The sequence below is a fragment of the Oncorhynchus keta genome, chromosome 34 (assembly GCF_023373465.1).
Source record: "Oncorhynchus keta strain PuntledgeMale-10-30-2019 chromosome 34, Oket_V2, whole genome shotgun sequence".
In the NCBI taxonomy this organism is placed as follows: domain Eukaryota; kingdom Metazoa; phylum Chordata; class Actinopteri; order Salmoniformes; family Salmonidae; genus Oncorhynchus; species Oncorhynchus keta.
In genome coordinates, this window is record NC_068454.1 from 34,201,038 (window position 1) to 34,215,956 (window position 14,919).

General features: G+C 42.3%; 1 protein-coding gene across 1 annotated transcript in view; it reads right to left on the reverse strand.

The window, feature by feature from the left end:
• Nucleotides 1–769: 769 nt before the first annotated feature.
• Nucleotides 770–14,919, reverse strand: part of LOC118366991 (activin receptor type-2A-like) — a 47,707-nt gene continuing 33,557 nt past the window's right edge. The window contains exons 5-11 of the mRNA XM_035749901.2: nt 8,609–8,752; nt 6,920–7,063; nt 6,472–6,617; nt 6,124–6,238; nt 5,753–5,891; nt 4,697–4,827; nt 770–4,054 (exon numbers count right to left, since the gene is read on the reverse strand). Of these exons, the coding sequence (XP_035605794.1) occupies nt 3,860–4,054; nt 4,697–4,827; nt 5,753–5,891; nt 6,124–6,238; nt 6,472–6,617; nt 6,920–7,063; nt 8,609–8,752 (1,014 nt within the window). The 3' untranslated portion in view covers nt 770–3,859. The remainder of the gene's footprint in view (nt 4,055–4,696; nt 4,828–5,752; nt 5,892–6,123; nt 6,239–6,471; nt 6,618–6,919; nt 7,064–8,608; nt 8,753–14,919) is intronic.

Here is a 14,919-nt window from a genome sequence, read left to right on the forward strand (position 1 = left end):
GTAGTCTTTTTTTGTACCATCATTTTTAAATGCAAGAGAAAGGTCATAATGTATTATTCCAGCCCAGGTGCAATTTCAATTTTGTCCACTAGATGGCAGCAGTGTGTGCACACAGTTTTAGACTGATCCGATGAACCATTGCATTTCTGTTCTAAATTTTGTATTAAGACTGCCCAAATGTGACTAATTTGTAAATTAATAACTTTTTATGTTCAAAACGGCACTCTCCTCAAACAATAGCATGGTATTATTTCACTGTAATAGCTACTGTAAATTGCACAGTGCAGTTAGATTAACAAGAATTTAAGCTTTCTGCCAATATCAGATATGTCTATGTCCTGGGAAATTGTCTTGTTACAAACTCATGCTAAACGCGTTAGCCTACGTTAGCTCAATCGTCCCACAGGGGACCCACCGATCCTGAAGAAGTTTTAACATTGTGGGAGGCAACCTGTCTTCCTAGGAATATTACAACAACAACAAAAAATTTATATACATATTTTTTTATTTAACCTTTGTTTAACTAGGTAAGCCAGTTAAGAACACATTATTATTTACAATGACGGCCTACCCTGGCCAAACCTAACCCGGACGACGCTGGGCCAATTGTGCGCCGCCCTATGGGACTCCCAATGACGGCCGGTTGTGATACAGCCGAACCAGGGTCTGTACTCTAGCAATGAGATGCAGTGCCTTAGACAGCTGCGCCACTCGGGAGTAAGTGCACCTGTGTTTTCATACTCAGAACCTCAAAAACAGACAGTACACATTGTTCAGAGCAGTCACTATACTTTATTTTAGTGGGAGAAATAGCATACAATTTATTCTGTACAATATTTAACAATCACTTCCAACCAAGCCCTGAAACTGTTTGTTAAATACTTGCAAAACAAAGGAAAAGATGGCATGTTTATCTTGATTGTAAGATGGCCATTTATGCTTATGGTGAGAATATCGGTAGATAACACAAACCTCAGTTAACAGTGACACAATTTATATTGTGTGATGACAAAGTAATGTCACCGTAACATAGAAAATAAAAACGCCATAGCTGATCAAATCTCAGGTCATATTCCCACAACATTGTTAATTATACAAGTCTATGGTTGCACCATACAACTCGCCTTCAACACTGATCAATGTTGTAGGAACGTTGAGTGACAGCTAGGATGTCTGTCTGAGGTAAATTATGAGCCAATCCAGGGAGTCTTTACTAGCATAAAGATATATAATAACAATACTTCTTCTGAAAGAGAAGTTAGCATTGTCTGGGCCTTGACATAAATTAATAAAACCATTGTAAAATACAATTACATATAAAATAAACAACAAAAATATTTTGGGTGAATATTATTAACAATAGAAAGGATTTTTTATTCATTTTTTGCCTTGAGACCATATAAAACAATATCATGCTAAAATCACAATCTAAAACAACATTCATATGTACATACTGTGCATTTTCCATCCAGTCATCTACTAATGTCAGAGGGGTTTGGCTTTTAAGGGGGTATAATGTAGGCTAAATGTAATGTGTGCCTCCTTAGAAACATAATGGTGTCATAGAAACAAGTAATGTACTATTTGTTTTTTTTACATAAAATAAACCTAGAAAGCATCTGAGGCCAGAGGGAGAGCATCTGTTTAGTAAGATGGAGCATTTGCACAGCAGCAGTGTTTTTTTTTTAAATATGGAGAATATGGAAACATAAAGATTGGATTTGACTTTCCTCCTTGGCATCAGTGCTACAGATAATACAGTAAGTATATACCAAAATGGCAGCAGTTGCAAATCTGTCTCCCCTGCTTTTGAAGATTCCTCTGTTGTTGGCTTCCCATATCTACACTCCTGAATCAGTGGCTCAGGTTAGAGAGGAATAGCAAGAGTAGCATAGATGTCAGTGAGTGAGAGAATAATAAACCCTCCGAGCTACAGGCTTAGTCCTACAGATGCAATGACCACTTTAAATCCATAACTTACATATCATTGTACTATTGAGATGGCATACAGTTATTGTCAGAGAGGATGTGCGGGTTTATAGTCAGAGAATAAACAAAAAACATCTGATTTCACTGATTAAAAAACAAACGCTACATAGGGATTGAAAGTTGGTGCCATGGCAAGAAGCCACTGTCAGCCCCAACTTTGATTGCATACAGTTAACTGAGTAAAAGCGTAGTGTTACTATATCCCTGAATGTTATGTGGTAGGCTATAAGAAAATATGTCTGATGGAGAGAAGCATATAATTGAGTCAACAATGTTTTGAGTACAATAGGACTACTAACAGGACATATTCCGGGTTAGAATCTGAAAGCTGCAATTGGCCATTTTAATATTTTTATGTCTTGTCTAAGGAGCACATAGCCAAAGTGGTGGACATGCTGTTAGTGATGGGGAATACAAGATTCAAGGGGAACACATATAGATTTGATCATGATGGCTACTTTAGTAATGTAGAACACCTGACATGATCTGAATAACCCCCTCTATATGGCCATCTACCTGAAAACCACACCAGCTGTAAAGACCTCATGTAGGTACCCCTTGACTAAGATGTCTCCAAAAGAATGGCACGAGAATCAGTCAGCGCCTAAAAGCAGAGAGGACGGGGTCATAGAGTAATGTGTGCTTCCTGAGACGTATTGAAATATTATGGAAATAGCAGACTACAAACAGAAAATACTACAACCAGGGCAGGGAGAAAGAGCAATACCGTTACAGTGGTTTGTAGACATTTCATTTTAAAATCAATAGAGGGTTTCGAACACCTGACACCAGTGTCACACACTTTTACATAGACAAAAAGGGGGGGAAACATGCGTTTTAAATATTTTGTGGACACCGCAAATCTAATAAGGGAAATGCTTTTTAAATATTTTTTTCTCTAATGTATTCATATTTTCAGGGATTTTCTTCTCAACATGTTTAAACGGTCTAAAAATGTTAACAACAACGCTTACAGTCACATTTGAATAGCTGGGGCAACATATAAAACACACAAACTAAGGACTTAACAAGGCAAAAACACTGATTTGTGAATGACCATTTTTGTTGGCATACTCCATCATTTGAAAAAGCTTCAATACCAAACATGTCATCTGAATGTCGATGTCCTGTAGTGGTTTTAGTGTTATGAAGGAAAACATCATTTGTAGGATGTGAAACTGAGGTATACCTTGTTAAGAGACTCAAGAGGTTGATGGTTATTTTTATAGAAATGCTGTGAGGCAGGTCCGGATAAATAACCTTGATTACGCTATTTTCTCTCTCTCTGTTGATATATGTACAGCAGCGATACACAGACATTCAGAAGCTGTTTCTTATTGGCATTACAATAGTCATTCATAGAAACACAAAGAGCAAATGTGTTTAAAAACCAAGTTGCCCTTTTTTATACTGAAATTAAATTAACTGTGTTTGTGTCAGGATTCTTCTTCTCTCCTGTTCCTCCTTTTCTTAGAGAAAAAACTGAAGTCAGTCCAGGAAGTATGTTTTCCTTTCTTTTACAAAAAAATTGTAATATCAGCCAAAAGGTCAACTTTAAAATGACTTTGTCCATTGTCAAGGTGCGTCCAGTGTGGGATCTAGATGATTGCTAGTTTGTTTTCCCATCACGCCCTCCCATTTTAAAATGACCCAGGCGTGAGGAAGTCTTTAGGCACACTTGTAGCTAAATGCAATAGGAACCAATTCAGACCTGGATAGTTCTCCATGAACCTAGGTCCACTGAGTGATTTTTGCCGCCACCTTGTGTACAATCACAGCGACGGATGTGGAACGAGTCTTGACCCTCTGCTCAGGGAGGTGAGTCTCTGTGGGGTCTGTTCTCCTGTCCTGTGTTAACTCATACGCCTAGTCATAGGCTGGACTCTTTAGGGGGGTAGTCCACGTTGGTAACCATGGTGACAACTGTGACAATCTCCTCGGGCGCAGTGACGTTGTTGAGGCGCTGCATCTGCACCACTCGCTCCTCTACGCACCCCGCCGACAGGCGCGCCTCCGCCTCGTGGTCCCAGCACTCCTCGATTGTCTCACACAGCATGGTCAGACCCTGTGAGGGACAGAGCACACACATTAGCACACACACGTTTATCCTCTGCGACACAAGGGCACAATGACACACAGCAAACGAGGCCCGTGTGGCAGCATGGTGGACAGACCAGACACTATTAGCTTAACTAATCTACTGTTAGAGATCCACAGATTCGATAGGAGACACTAATAGTGCAGAAACTGTGAGAAGGAGGCTACTCAGCAGACATTTCAGAAATGGCCGCTATCTTCTAGACTGGGGGGGAGAGAAATCAGGCCACAAAGACGGTATCATTCTCCGATCAATAAGTGTCTGCGTTGGGCTCGAGTTAGGATGCTCTGTAGACAGTCGGGATTCAGACAAACCGTCTTAGCTAAACGTAGTCAAGACATAAACAGGTGAGGTAAGCAGTGGCCTGGGCCATGGCAGGAAGAGACAGGCTTATACAGGGAAATTAACATGGAGCTATAATAGCCCATTGTAATGTAAATGTCAAAAGCTGTTCAGTATTTGTGCTATTTTTTCTGCTCAGCAGTGCTTCTCTGTACTCTATGTCCTTACTGTTCCATGATGATGGGTTTTGGTAGTTTGTGGTAGTCACTGTACTGCCCCTTCAGTCACATTATAGATTAAGATACATAGCGTATATGATCTACTCACAGCGTGTTTCTGCCAGCACTCCCTGAGCGTGGGCCTCAGCTTTTTGTGGACCACTACCTCCTGCATGTCCTCCAGGGATGGGTGCTGGCCAATCTCCTCCTCAAACGGCAGCATGTACTCATCCACTGGGCCTGAACATACACACAGCACCATGTTACACACACATCTCAACACCACAGTGACCCATTCACAAAACAAAATGCAATCAATATAACAATAGTTTCTTTGAGCTAATAAAGAACATAAATCAGTGGTCATCTCAATCAGTGCTCTGAGTTTCTCATAAGGAATTCAGAGCTGACGCTTTCTGTGGTCTAATTAAGCAATAAGGCATGAGGGGATGTGGTATATGGCCAATATACCATGGCTAAGGGCTGTTCTTATGCACGACGCAACGCAGAGTGCCTGGATACAGCCCGTGGCCATATACCACAAATCCTCAAGGTGCCTTATTGCTATCATAAACTGGTTACTAATCTAATTACAGCAGTAAAAATACATGTTTTGTCATACCCATGGTATACGGTCTGATATAACTCGGCTGTCAGCCAATCAGCATTCAGGGCTCGAACCACCTAGTCTATAACAGCTCTTGACCAGTGGAGGTCTCCCTCCGAGCCGGTGAGTTGCTCTGACCAAGCTCTAACTCCAAGTTGACCTCCAGTGATAACCACAGAGTGTTCCACATGCTGACCACCGACACAACTACCCAGGCTAGGCCAGGTCACTACTGTTCCATGGAACCAGACAGACAAAATCCATAACAACCGACTGGCCCCTAGTTAGACAGGCCCCTGGTTAGGCCCTTGTCCAGGACTATGGTAGTACTATGGCCATTAGCGGACAATCCTCCTGGAGAGCTCCTGGGTATACAGGCTTCTGCTCCAGCCCTACACTTGCACACCTGATTCAGCTAATCAAGGTGCCGAGTAAAGTTAGAACTAAATCCTGCGGTAGGGTAGCTCGCCTGAGAGTAGGGTTGGAAGAGAATCGTGCTCTCCAGGAGAAGGATTGGTCACCCCTAATGTATGGTCCTTCAAGGGAGTGTGCTCTTACCGTCGGCAGCCTTGCAGCGTGCGGCCAGCTCCCACAGCACCAGTCCCAGAGCATACATGTCTATCCTCAGGAATGAGTCCCGCTGGAAGTTGATCGCCCCCTCCAGGACCTCAGGGGCCATGTACCTCCGGGTGCCCACCTGGAAATGATAGACAAACACACACTGATTTGTTCGATATCAATATAAATCAATGGTCATGCTTGTTTTGGACAGTTTACAGTCAATTGTGGAATACAGTGTCTATTTTGGCATCAGGCAATACAAAGCACAACTATTGACAAGTGGATTTTATGATGTAGAATGATCTAGTCATTTTGACATCATGGAACCTATCAGACAGTCTCTCCACAACCTACATCCCATCACTCACCTGTCCGTGCGTGTCCCCAGCTGATTTCCCAGCCTCAAACCTCTGGGCCAGGCCAAAGTCAGCGATGCAGGCCGTCAGGTTGGACTTCAGAAGGATATTCTTACTCTTGATGTCCCTGTGGCTCACAGAAGAACAGAAACACACCAATGAGACAACAGACAGCATGGGAGAGGAAAGCTACCCATCACTTACTATAATATTATATAATATCTGGGAGCAGAGATATTTTGTTTATGGAGGAAGAACGTGGATAGAATCAAATATAATATATTAGGTTTATTGGAAGACAAGAACATGGAGGATAGATAGGATAGGTGACTGGGGAAGATAGAAGAGCAGGGAGCTGACCTGTGGGCGATGGCAGGCTTGTGTCCATCCTTCAGACCAGGAATGTCTTCATGGAGGTAAGCCAGGCCTCGGGACATGGTCTGGGCTATGTGACACAGCTCGTTCCATGACAACACGTTGGCCTTCAGATAGTCTGTCAACGAGCCCTGGAAATGGAGGCATACAGCCAGTTAATATAACAGCACCTAGCAATGTGCCTCACCTTCAACATGCCACAACAGTCTGACATAATGCCAGCTGAAGGTTCTACTTCTAACCACTAGAGGGCATGTTTATTCAACATAGATAAAAAATCATTCAAGTATTCTCTGAAAATTAGGAAGAAACATCACTTTCTTCATGTTTATTGGGATAATTGTTAAATTCTAGCATGAGAATGTTGAATGAGTTCAGCTGAATGTGCTTTGTGTTTGTGCTGTGGTCCTTTGGCCAGCAGGGGGGGCTGTACCTTCTCGTGGTAGGCTGTGATCAGCCACAGCTCTATGTCCATGTTGGTGCCCCTCTTCTCTGCTCCGAGGAAGTGGAGAAGGTTCTCATGCCTCATCCCGCTCAGGTTGTAGATTTCATACTCATTGTGCCATGACTGCTTGTCCTGAGGATGACAAACAAGGCCACAGATTCACTACAAAGTGAAATGTATAACAACTAGTGAGTATTGGACTTCCCCCCCATTATTAGATTGCAAAGTATTTGGTAGGGTAAACAAATTGTCAAAAGATGCCAAAAAAACATTTATTTAACTGGTTAAAACAGTATAATATACAGTCAGGTCGAAAATTATTGGTCCCCTTGATAAAGATGAGCAAAAAAAAAACAAGCGGGCGCTGCGACATTTCCTTTTCAATCATGATTGCATTTTTTTAGTTACACCTCGGTTCAGTGCCCTCCACTTCTTTCCAAAAAAGACAGTATAAATAAATAATTCAAATATCGAGCTATATTGTATGCTCAATATTTTTGAAAATTATATCCTTTTATCCTAATACAATTGCTAAGAGAAAGAGATTTTGTTTAAAAAGTAATACAAAAAAAATATCTAAAACAGATAGGGGTCAACATGATTGGCACCCCTGTTTTTCAATTATCCAGCACCCTCACATTGTGAGGATAACGATACTGAGGCTTTTTCTAAAATGTTTTATGAGATTGGAGAACACATTGAAGTGATCTTAAACCATCCCTCCATACAGAAACTTAAGATCCTTGATATCCTTTGTCTGCACTTATGGACGACCCTCTTCAATTCAAACCACAGGGTTTCAATGGGGTTCAAGTCCAGAGACTGAGCTAGCCATTGCAAAAAGTTGATTTTGTGGTCAATTAACCTTTGGTGGATTTTGATGTGTGCTTAAGAGTTATCGGCGTGGTGGAAGATCCACTTGCAGCCAAGTTTCAGTCTCCTGGCAGAGGTAACCAGGTCTAAAATGTTCTGGTACTTGGTAAAGTTCATGATGCCGTTGACCTTAACAATGTCTCCTGGACCAGTGGAAGTAGCCCCATAACATCAAAGATCCACCACCATATTTTACAGTAGGAATGAGGTTTTTTTCTGCATATGCATCTGTTTTTCGACACCAAACCTACCACTGGTGCGTGTGGTCAAAGAACTCTATTTTCAAGTCATCTGACCATAGTACCGCCTGGAGTTTGCAAAACATGATTGGCACTTGGATTGGAACTGGTGCTATGGATGATGAAAATAGAGCTCTTTTGACCTGTCATTAAAATATTTTTTTTTAAATTGCATTACTTGTTAAACTAAATATTTTTCTCTGAGCAATTGTATTAGTATAATGTAAAAAAAAAAATCTTAGTATACAATATAGCTCAGTATTTGGATGATTTATTTTATAGTCTTTCTTGCTCATCTTTATAAAGGGTGTCAATAATTATGGACCTTACTGTATGCATGTTCTGTCATTATGTTAGTTAGTGCTTAGTGGTCAATCGAGGCCACTGTGGGTTTAGTGATTGGCCTCTAAGCTAAAGGGCTGGTCAGCCCAGGAGGATTAGTAAGGGCCTGGAACTTTAAGGCAGACGACGCTCTCCTCTCTCTCCCAAAGAAGCAGGGAAAGCTACCCTCCCCTAGCCCTGCATTCTGCTGCAGGTGGTTAGTTAGTGGCTAACAGTACTGTACCTGAATGGGGAAGATTTTGACAGCCACATAATCATTGAGTAGCTGAGCCTTCCACACGCAGCCGAAGCGCCCCCTGGCTTTGATCTCAATCAACTGCAATGGCTTCTGACCCAGGATGGGGGAAGGGGGCATGGGCCCTGGGTCCTGCAAAGGAGAGGAGAGAAAAAGACACATCAACCTCACTGTTTATTACACAGAGGCCAAGCATCAAGTGCAACGCTTTGCATGTCGGCAAACTACAATGACTAAAGAACTAAGATACAAAATGGCTGCAGTGTAGCAGGGTCAATGGTTGGGCCATAACCTCAAGTCAAAGAAAAGGGAAACTTTAGAGCAGCTGCTGGGCTGGGCGCTATGAAGCTTTGACAGAAGGGGCTTATGGGGGCTAGGGAAGTGGTGAGCTTGTTAAACTTAATCACCAACCTCTGTCTCCTCTCTGGACTACTGGATGAGGCCTGACCTACTTAATGTAGAGTAGCAGGGGACGGACTACTCTGACTGACTGACTACTGCAGCACGTAATTATTCAACAGGGATGCACAGTCCTGATCTGCAAGGAATCTAGTACCTGATTCACACTAAAGGGCCGGGTCAAACCGTACCGTGCTGGCTAGGACATTTTCTTTTCACATGGTTCTTTCTGGCTCGGTTTGGCTCAGTAGTGTAAAAAAGGATCTACCAGTCCAGGTGCGTCAATAGCCCCTTTGAAAGATAACAGAGGTGAGTTGATTTTCTAGTTTGAGGTAAAGTAATGGGACTACAGTTCCTGATCTGGAACTAGGAGTTCACATGGACTAGTCTGGGCCTTTCATGTCTATACAGCTCTGGTCTGTGCTACCCATAGATCATGTTTTATAGACATATCCTTCATAGCTACAGACAGTACTAAAGAGAGACCTTTACCTTGATTCCATCAAGGAAGAGATCTACAAAGGCAGGCTTATGATGTTGATGACAGACCGGGGTGTTCTGGTCGCAATACTGACTGAGCATGACCTTTATGTGTCTACAGAATGTGGTGTAGGTCTACAGACTATTGTATGTTGAACCTATGGGTTTATGTCTGGAGGTGTAGGTGGGGTGGTCATATGGCTGTGTGTGTGTGAATGATTCTGACCAGGACCTATAGGCCAATGGTGACCTTTTCCATCAGCTAAAAAACATTTGTCAGCAGAAGCGATGGTCTGTTTCCCGTGTAAACTGTCTGTGTGGGGTGGTGAGTTTCTGGGCCTCTTATCAAAGCAGAACATCTCTGCTGCTACCTACTGTTGTTTACAAGATATTGATAATGGTTATCCTTGTACTGACTTAGTTATAAAGCATACCAGCAGGTGGTGGTTTGCTTCTGTTCAAAATGGTTATTTGGTTATTTTATATTTAAGAAGCCTGTAACTTTGTGTCTGTGTGTGTTCTTAGCCACCATTCTCCCACCTCTCCCTTCCATCCCACATTGATATTAGCCACCATATCAATTAATTCACCATCACGTTCTTTGGCTGCATTCATAGCATGCTACCCTGCTTAGTTATAAAGCAGGGTAGCCTAGTGGTTAGACAGTTGGACTAGTAACCGGAAGGTTGCAAGTTCAAACCCCCGAGCTGTTCTGCCCCTGAACAGGCAGTTAACCCACTGTTCCTAGGCCGTCATTGAAAATAAGAATTTGTTCTTAACTGACTTGCCTAGTTAAATAAAGGTAAAATAAAAAAATTAAAAAACTCACTCACAGACCTGAAGGACCACAATATCTACAGCCTGCAGGTCACATAATAATATTGTGTTCATTATTTGTCCTCTAATGGTTGAGTTGAACAGCAAGGAAAGCATTGAACCTCTATATCTATACAGAATGGTTGTCTTTCCCCATGGGGTGTACACATAATGGCCTGCATGCACATTGCTACTGTATGTGTACAGCCACAACGAGAAGGGAACAAAGAATACACTGATTAATGACAGCAAAGGGTGGAACAGGAAGGAGGAGGGACACCAAGTGAAAGAGGGAAACATATAGGGCAGGATGTATAGGCTTGGCCTAAAGCATGCAGCTCAGGCCTAACTCCAGCTACACCCTGCACCTCCAGCTGCGTTCACAATGTTCAAGGTCATGTTTACATTTCCATTCTCTCAAGTGTCAATCATTGCACAGGCACTGCTAAAAATGAAAACAATGCAATGTTATGGTCCAGTTGTCCCTGTAGGCTGGGACAGGGCGGAGAGGCTAACATGTATCATCTTTATGAGTCATTCTTTTGTCTTCAACAGGCAAATCAATACTGTTGTTTACAAGATATTGATAATGGTTATCCTTGTACTGACTTAGTTATAAAGCATACCAGCAGGTGGTGGTTTGCTTCTGTTCAAAATGGTTATTTGGTTATTTTATATTTAAGAAGCCTGTAACTTTGTGTCTGTGTGTGTTCTTAGCCACCATTCTCCCACCTCTCCCTTCCATCCCACATTGATATTAGCCACCATATCAATTAATTCACCATCACGTTCTTTGGCTGCATTCATAGCATGCTCGGTCTCCTGCGTTCCAACCACTGAGGCATCGGTCCATGCACTTCGACTCTGCTGCAGAATCCCAAGCAGGACAGTGGATTTAACATATATCCGTGCACTATAAAACACCATTAAGGAAAGTAAAATACAGTGCGCCGTTACAACTGAAATAGAAATGGATAGTTTATTTGAGGAGGTGGCAGGCTCAGGCTTGAGGGATATGATAAATCATATTCATAAGAGATGCAAAAACAAATCCAACCAATAAACAGTCCTCAGTGAACAGATTGTAGCCAATTGCTGAATGAGAGAGACTTCTCTTACCTCTATCATAATATGAAAGGCGTGCTAGTTAAGGAAAGAAAACAACATTTCCAGCATGAGAGACATGGATGCACAGAGAGTGGCAAAATAAATGACAATTGAGCTGATGACCTATGGACCAAGGATATAACACCACTCCTCTCCTTGTTATGACCTGACCTAGGATCAGGGAAACCATGGTTTGTCCTGGGAGTCAACCATGCCTTCAACTGACCTCAATTCAGTTCACTGGAAGCTGTGGAGGCGAACAACAGGAGTGGGCCATTTTTACAAAGCAACATCTGGAATGAGTAACCAGTCAACCGTGAGTTCCACTGCTCACCTGCAGCCAAGTTTTCAAGTCACGACAGCATCTGAGAGTCCATTAGGCCTCCTGTCTGCCTGAGAAAGCTTTCTATTTCTCTTTACTTTACACCCCGTTACAAAACCATCATATTGAAGCGCCAGCCAATTCATTCCTACACCATTCACACACAACTGGCTAAAGGCAATAGGGGCGAAGTGAGTGACTAACAGTACTCATGGCTAAGGCAATAGGGGTGAAGTGAGTGACTAATAGTACTCACGGCTAAGGCAATAATGGTGAAGTGAGTGAGTAACTCACACCAGGTGCTTCTACACCTGCATTGCTTGCTGTTTGGGGTTTTAGGCTGGGTTTCTGTACAGCACTTTGAGATATCAGCTGATGTACAAAGGGCTATATAAATCAATTTGATTTGATTTGATTTGTAACAGTACTCACGGCTAAGGCAATAGGGGTGAAGTGAGTGAGTAACAGTACTCACGGCTAAGGCAATAGGGGTGAAGTGAGTGAGTAACAGTACTCACGGCTGAGGCAATAGGGGTGAAGTGAGTGAGTAACAGTACTCACTGCCAAGGCAATAGGGGTGAAGTGAATGAGTAACAGTACTCATGGCTAAGGCAATAGGGGTGAAGTGAATGAGTAACAGTACTCATGGCTAAGGCAATAGGGGTGAAGTGAGTAAGTAACAGTACTCACGGCTAAGGCAATAGGGGTGAAGTGAGTGAGTAACAGTACTCACGGGGTAAATCATACATACTAATGGTGTGTGTCACAATGGCACTAGGTTTAGCGTGTGTGTGAGGAGATAGGCTACTGCTAACTCCAGGTTTTCAAGCCCAGCTATGTGTGCATATGACAGAGTGTTCAGCCCCAGGATGCTATAAAAATGACAAGTTGACGGTAAGCATTTCAGTGGCTGCCAACAATTCCCCCAGAATTCGCAATGGCTGTTAGAGAGTGTGATTACGCTTCTGGTCCCTTCCCTCCCCTGACACACCGCCAAGCGAGCACACACTGTTCTCACAAGCACACGAGCATGCGCACGCAAATGTGCACAAACCCACACCCCTGGCAGCACTGCTGCAGCTAAATGCTACTGTAGCATGTAAATGAATTTGAGTGAGTGTGTGTGACTCAGTAAGTGGTGAGTGAGCGAGCAAGCAAGTGATGCATGTGTATGTGTGTGCAAGCACGTAAGAGCCTGCACAAGACATAAAGCTCATGAGAATGTCAGAGAGTCAAGACTAGAGTATAAATAAGAGTATAAAATAAAATTCCAAGCAATGGTAACGCCTGTGAAATAAAGCTGACCAAGGACTTAAAAGGTCCCAGGTGGCAGTAAGCGAAATACGACAAGACAGGTGCACTCTGCTTGATTTGTCTGTCTGTCACTTCAGTGAGACCTTGGTAGTGGAGAGAAAGCAAGTGTTGGAAGGACATTAAGTAGGGTTAAAAGCCCTTGCGCCCTCTCCTCTCCCTCTCCGCTGAAGGACATGCTTACTCAGAGGGTGCCTTTAGAAGGCTGATGAATAATGAACAAGCATTCCTCTCCTCTCTTATCCCGCTCTTTTCCTCTCGGATCACATTGCACTCCGGGAATGGAGGTTGAGCCCTGGCCAAACAGCAAACCAAAGGAGTGACCAATCAGTGTGTGTGTGTGTCCACAAGAATAGTAAACAAACAAAAATGTGATCAACTGGGGACATTTTGTTAGTCCTACAAGGTCAAATGTTATTTTCTAGGGGGTATAATTGTGTTAGAATTAGGTTTAGGAGTGTCATGACTTGCCCTGGGGGGAGGATCATAGGCCCCCCCTCTCTCTCCACAGTTTTATGACTTTACGACAGGTCATAAATACCTGGTAGAAACTGCCATGCAGTATTGAGGGAGAGTCTACCAGAACAAAGAGCTTCTCTTAGTTCAAAACTCCTAATCACCAAAGTGTAATTTGTAATTAAACAATATTTATATTTTTGAGAATGTGGGAGTGGTCCGTGGACATGTAAGGGACAGTCATGACGAGTGTGTTTCATTTGGTGACCTCATGAAGGACGGGAAACACACAACTGTATCTCTTAAAGGATACATTTCCCAGCTGTCAGGTTTACATCTAAATATTGTGAAACGTAAGTGAATCAACATGAAACTATTTGTGAAAAGATGTGATGTTAACCTTCTAAATGAGAAAATATGGGTTTTCATACAAAGTTAACCTGGTCAGTAATCACACCCACGTGAGCATAGACATTAAGTCGGCATCATGGACCGCCCTTTTCTCTGAAGTGTATAAAATCCAATCCTGACAAAATTCACACCAGACCAAAACATGCCGGGTGACGTTGGTGTGTGAAATGGTTTAAACTACAACTCTACCAAAGAACAAGTCAGAGAACGCCGGGACAGGAGTCCCCACGTTGGAATGGCTACAATTCTATAGGCCACAGAGACCATACAGCTGTAGTTTTGGCTACACGGCTGAAAACGGTTAAACTCATAGACTATCGATCACTACAGAATAAGAGCAAATCTTAGACGTATAATTACTAGTCTGCAGCTAGAAGTCTAGAACGAGAATACCGACAACCGCCGAAGCATCTATTCTATGATAACATTTCCAAATGGTACTCTGAAGTATCCATTCTAACCACCTATAACCACGAAAGATATTGTGACTTCTGAGAAAGTTAACCAGAGACTCTGATGAACTCTACAGGATGATCGAGTGTTTTCAACGGAGAGACAAAAACGGCATACGGGCAAAAATATATACATTGCAATTATTCTCGAATGAGCGGCCGTTCATGTGCAAAGGATTAGCATTTCAATGATTATAATTATCCACTATGTGTAGTGAATCCATCTTGTCTTTCCCACTCTTTCTCAGTCCCCACCCCTTTCCTTTGTCTACCAAGCCGTCATATCGGCTTAGCCCACTAGAGTCTTTTCTATCATTGTTAGTAACCAATATCTACTGTTCGCTTGTTATGTAATTCTGTGTGATTATTTATTTATTTAGTTAGTTAGTAAATAAATAATTAAGCCAATTTGTATATCTTTGATTCATGATTTTAACTAGGGTTCATGCAGATATCCAAGGGTTTGTGACGTTCAGTAATGAGAATTGATGAGGCAATTAATAATCATTAATGGAAGACTAATTGATAAGATATTAAAATATCTG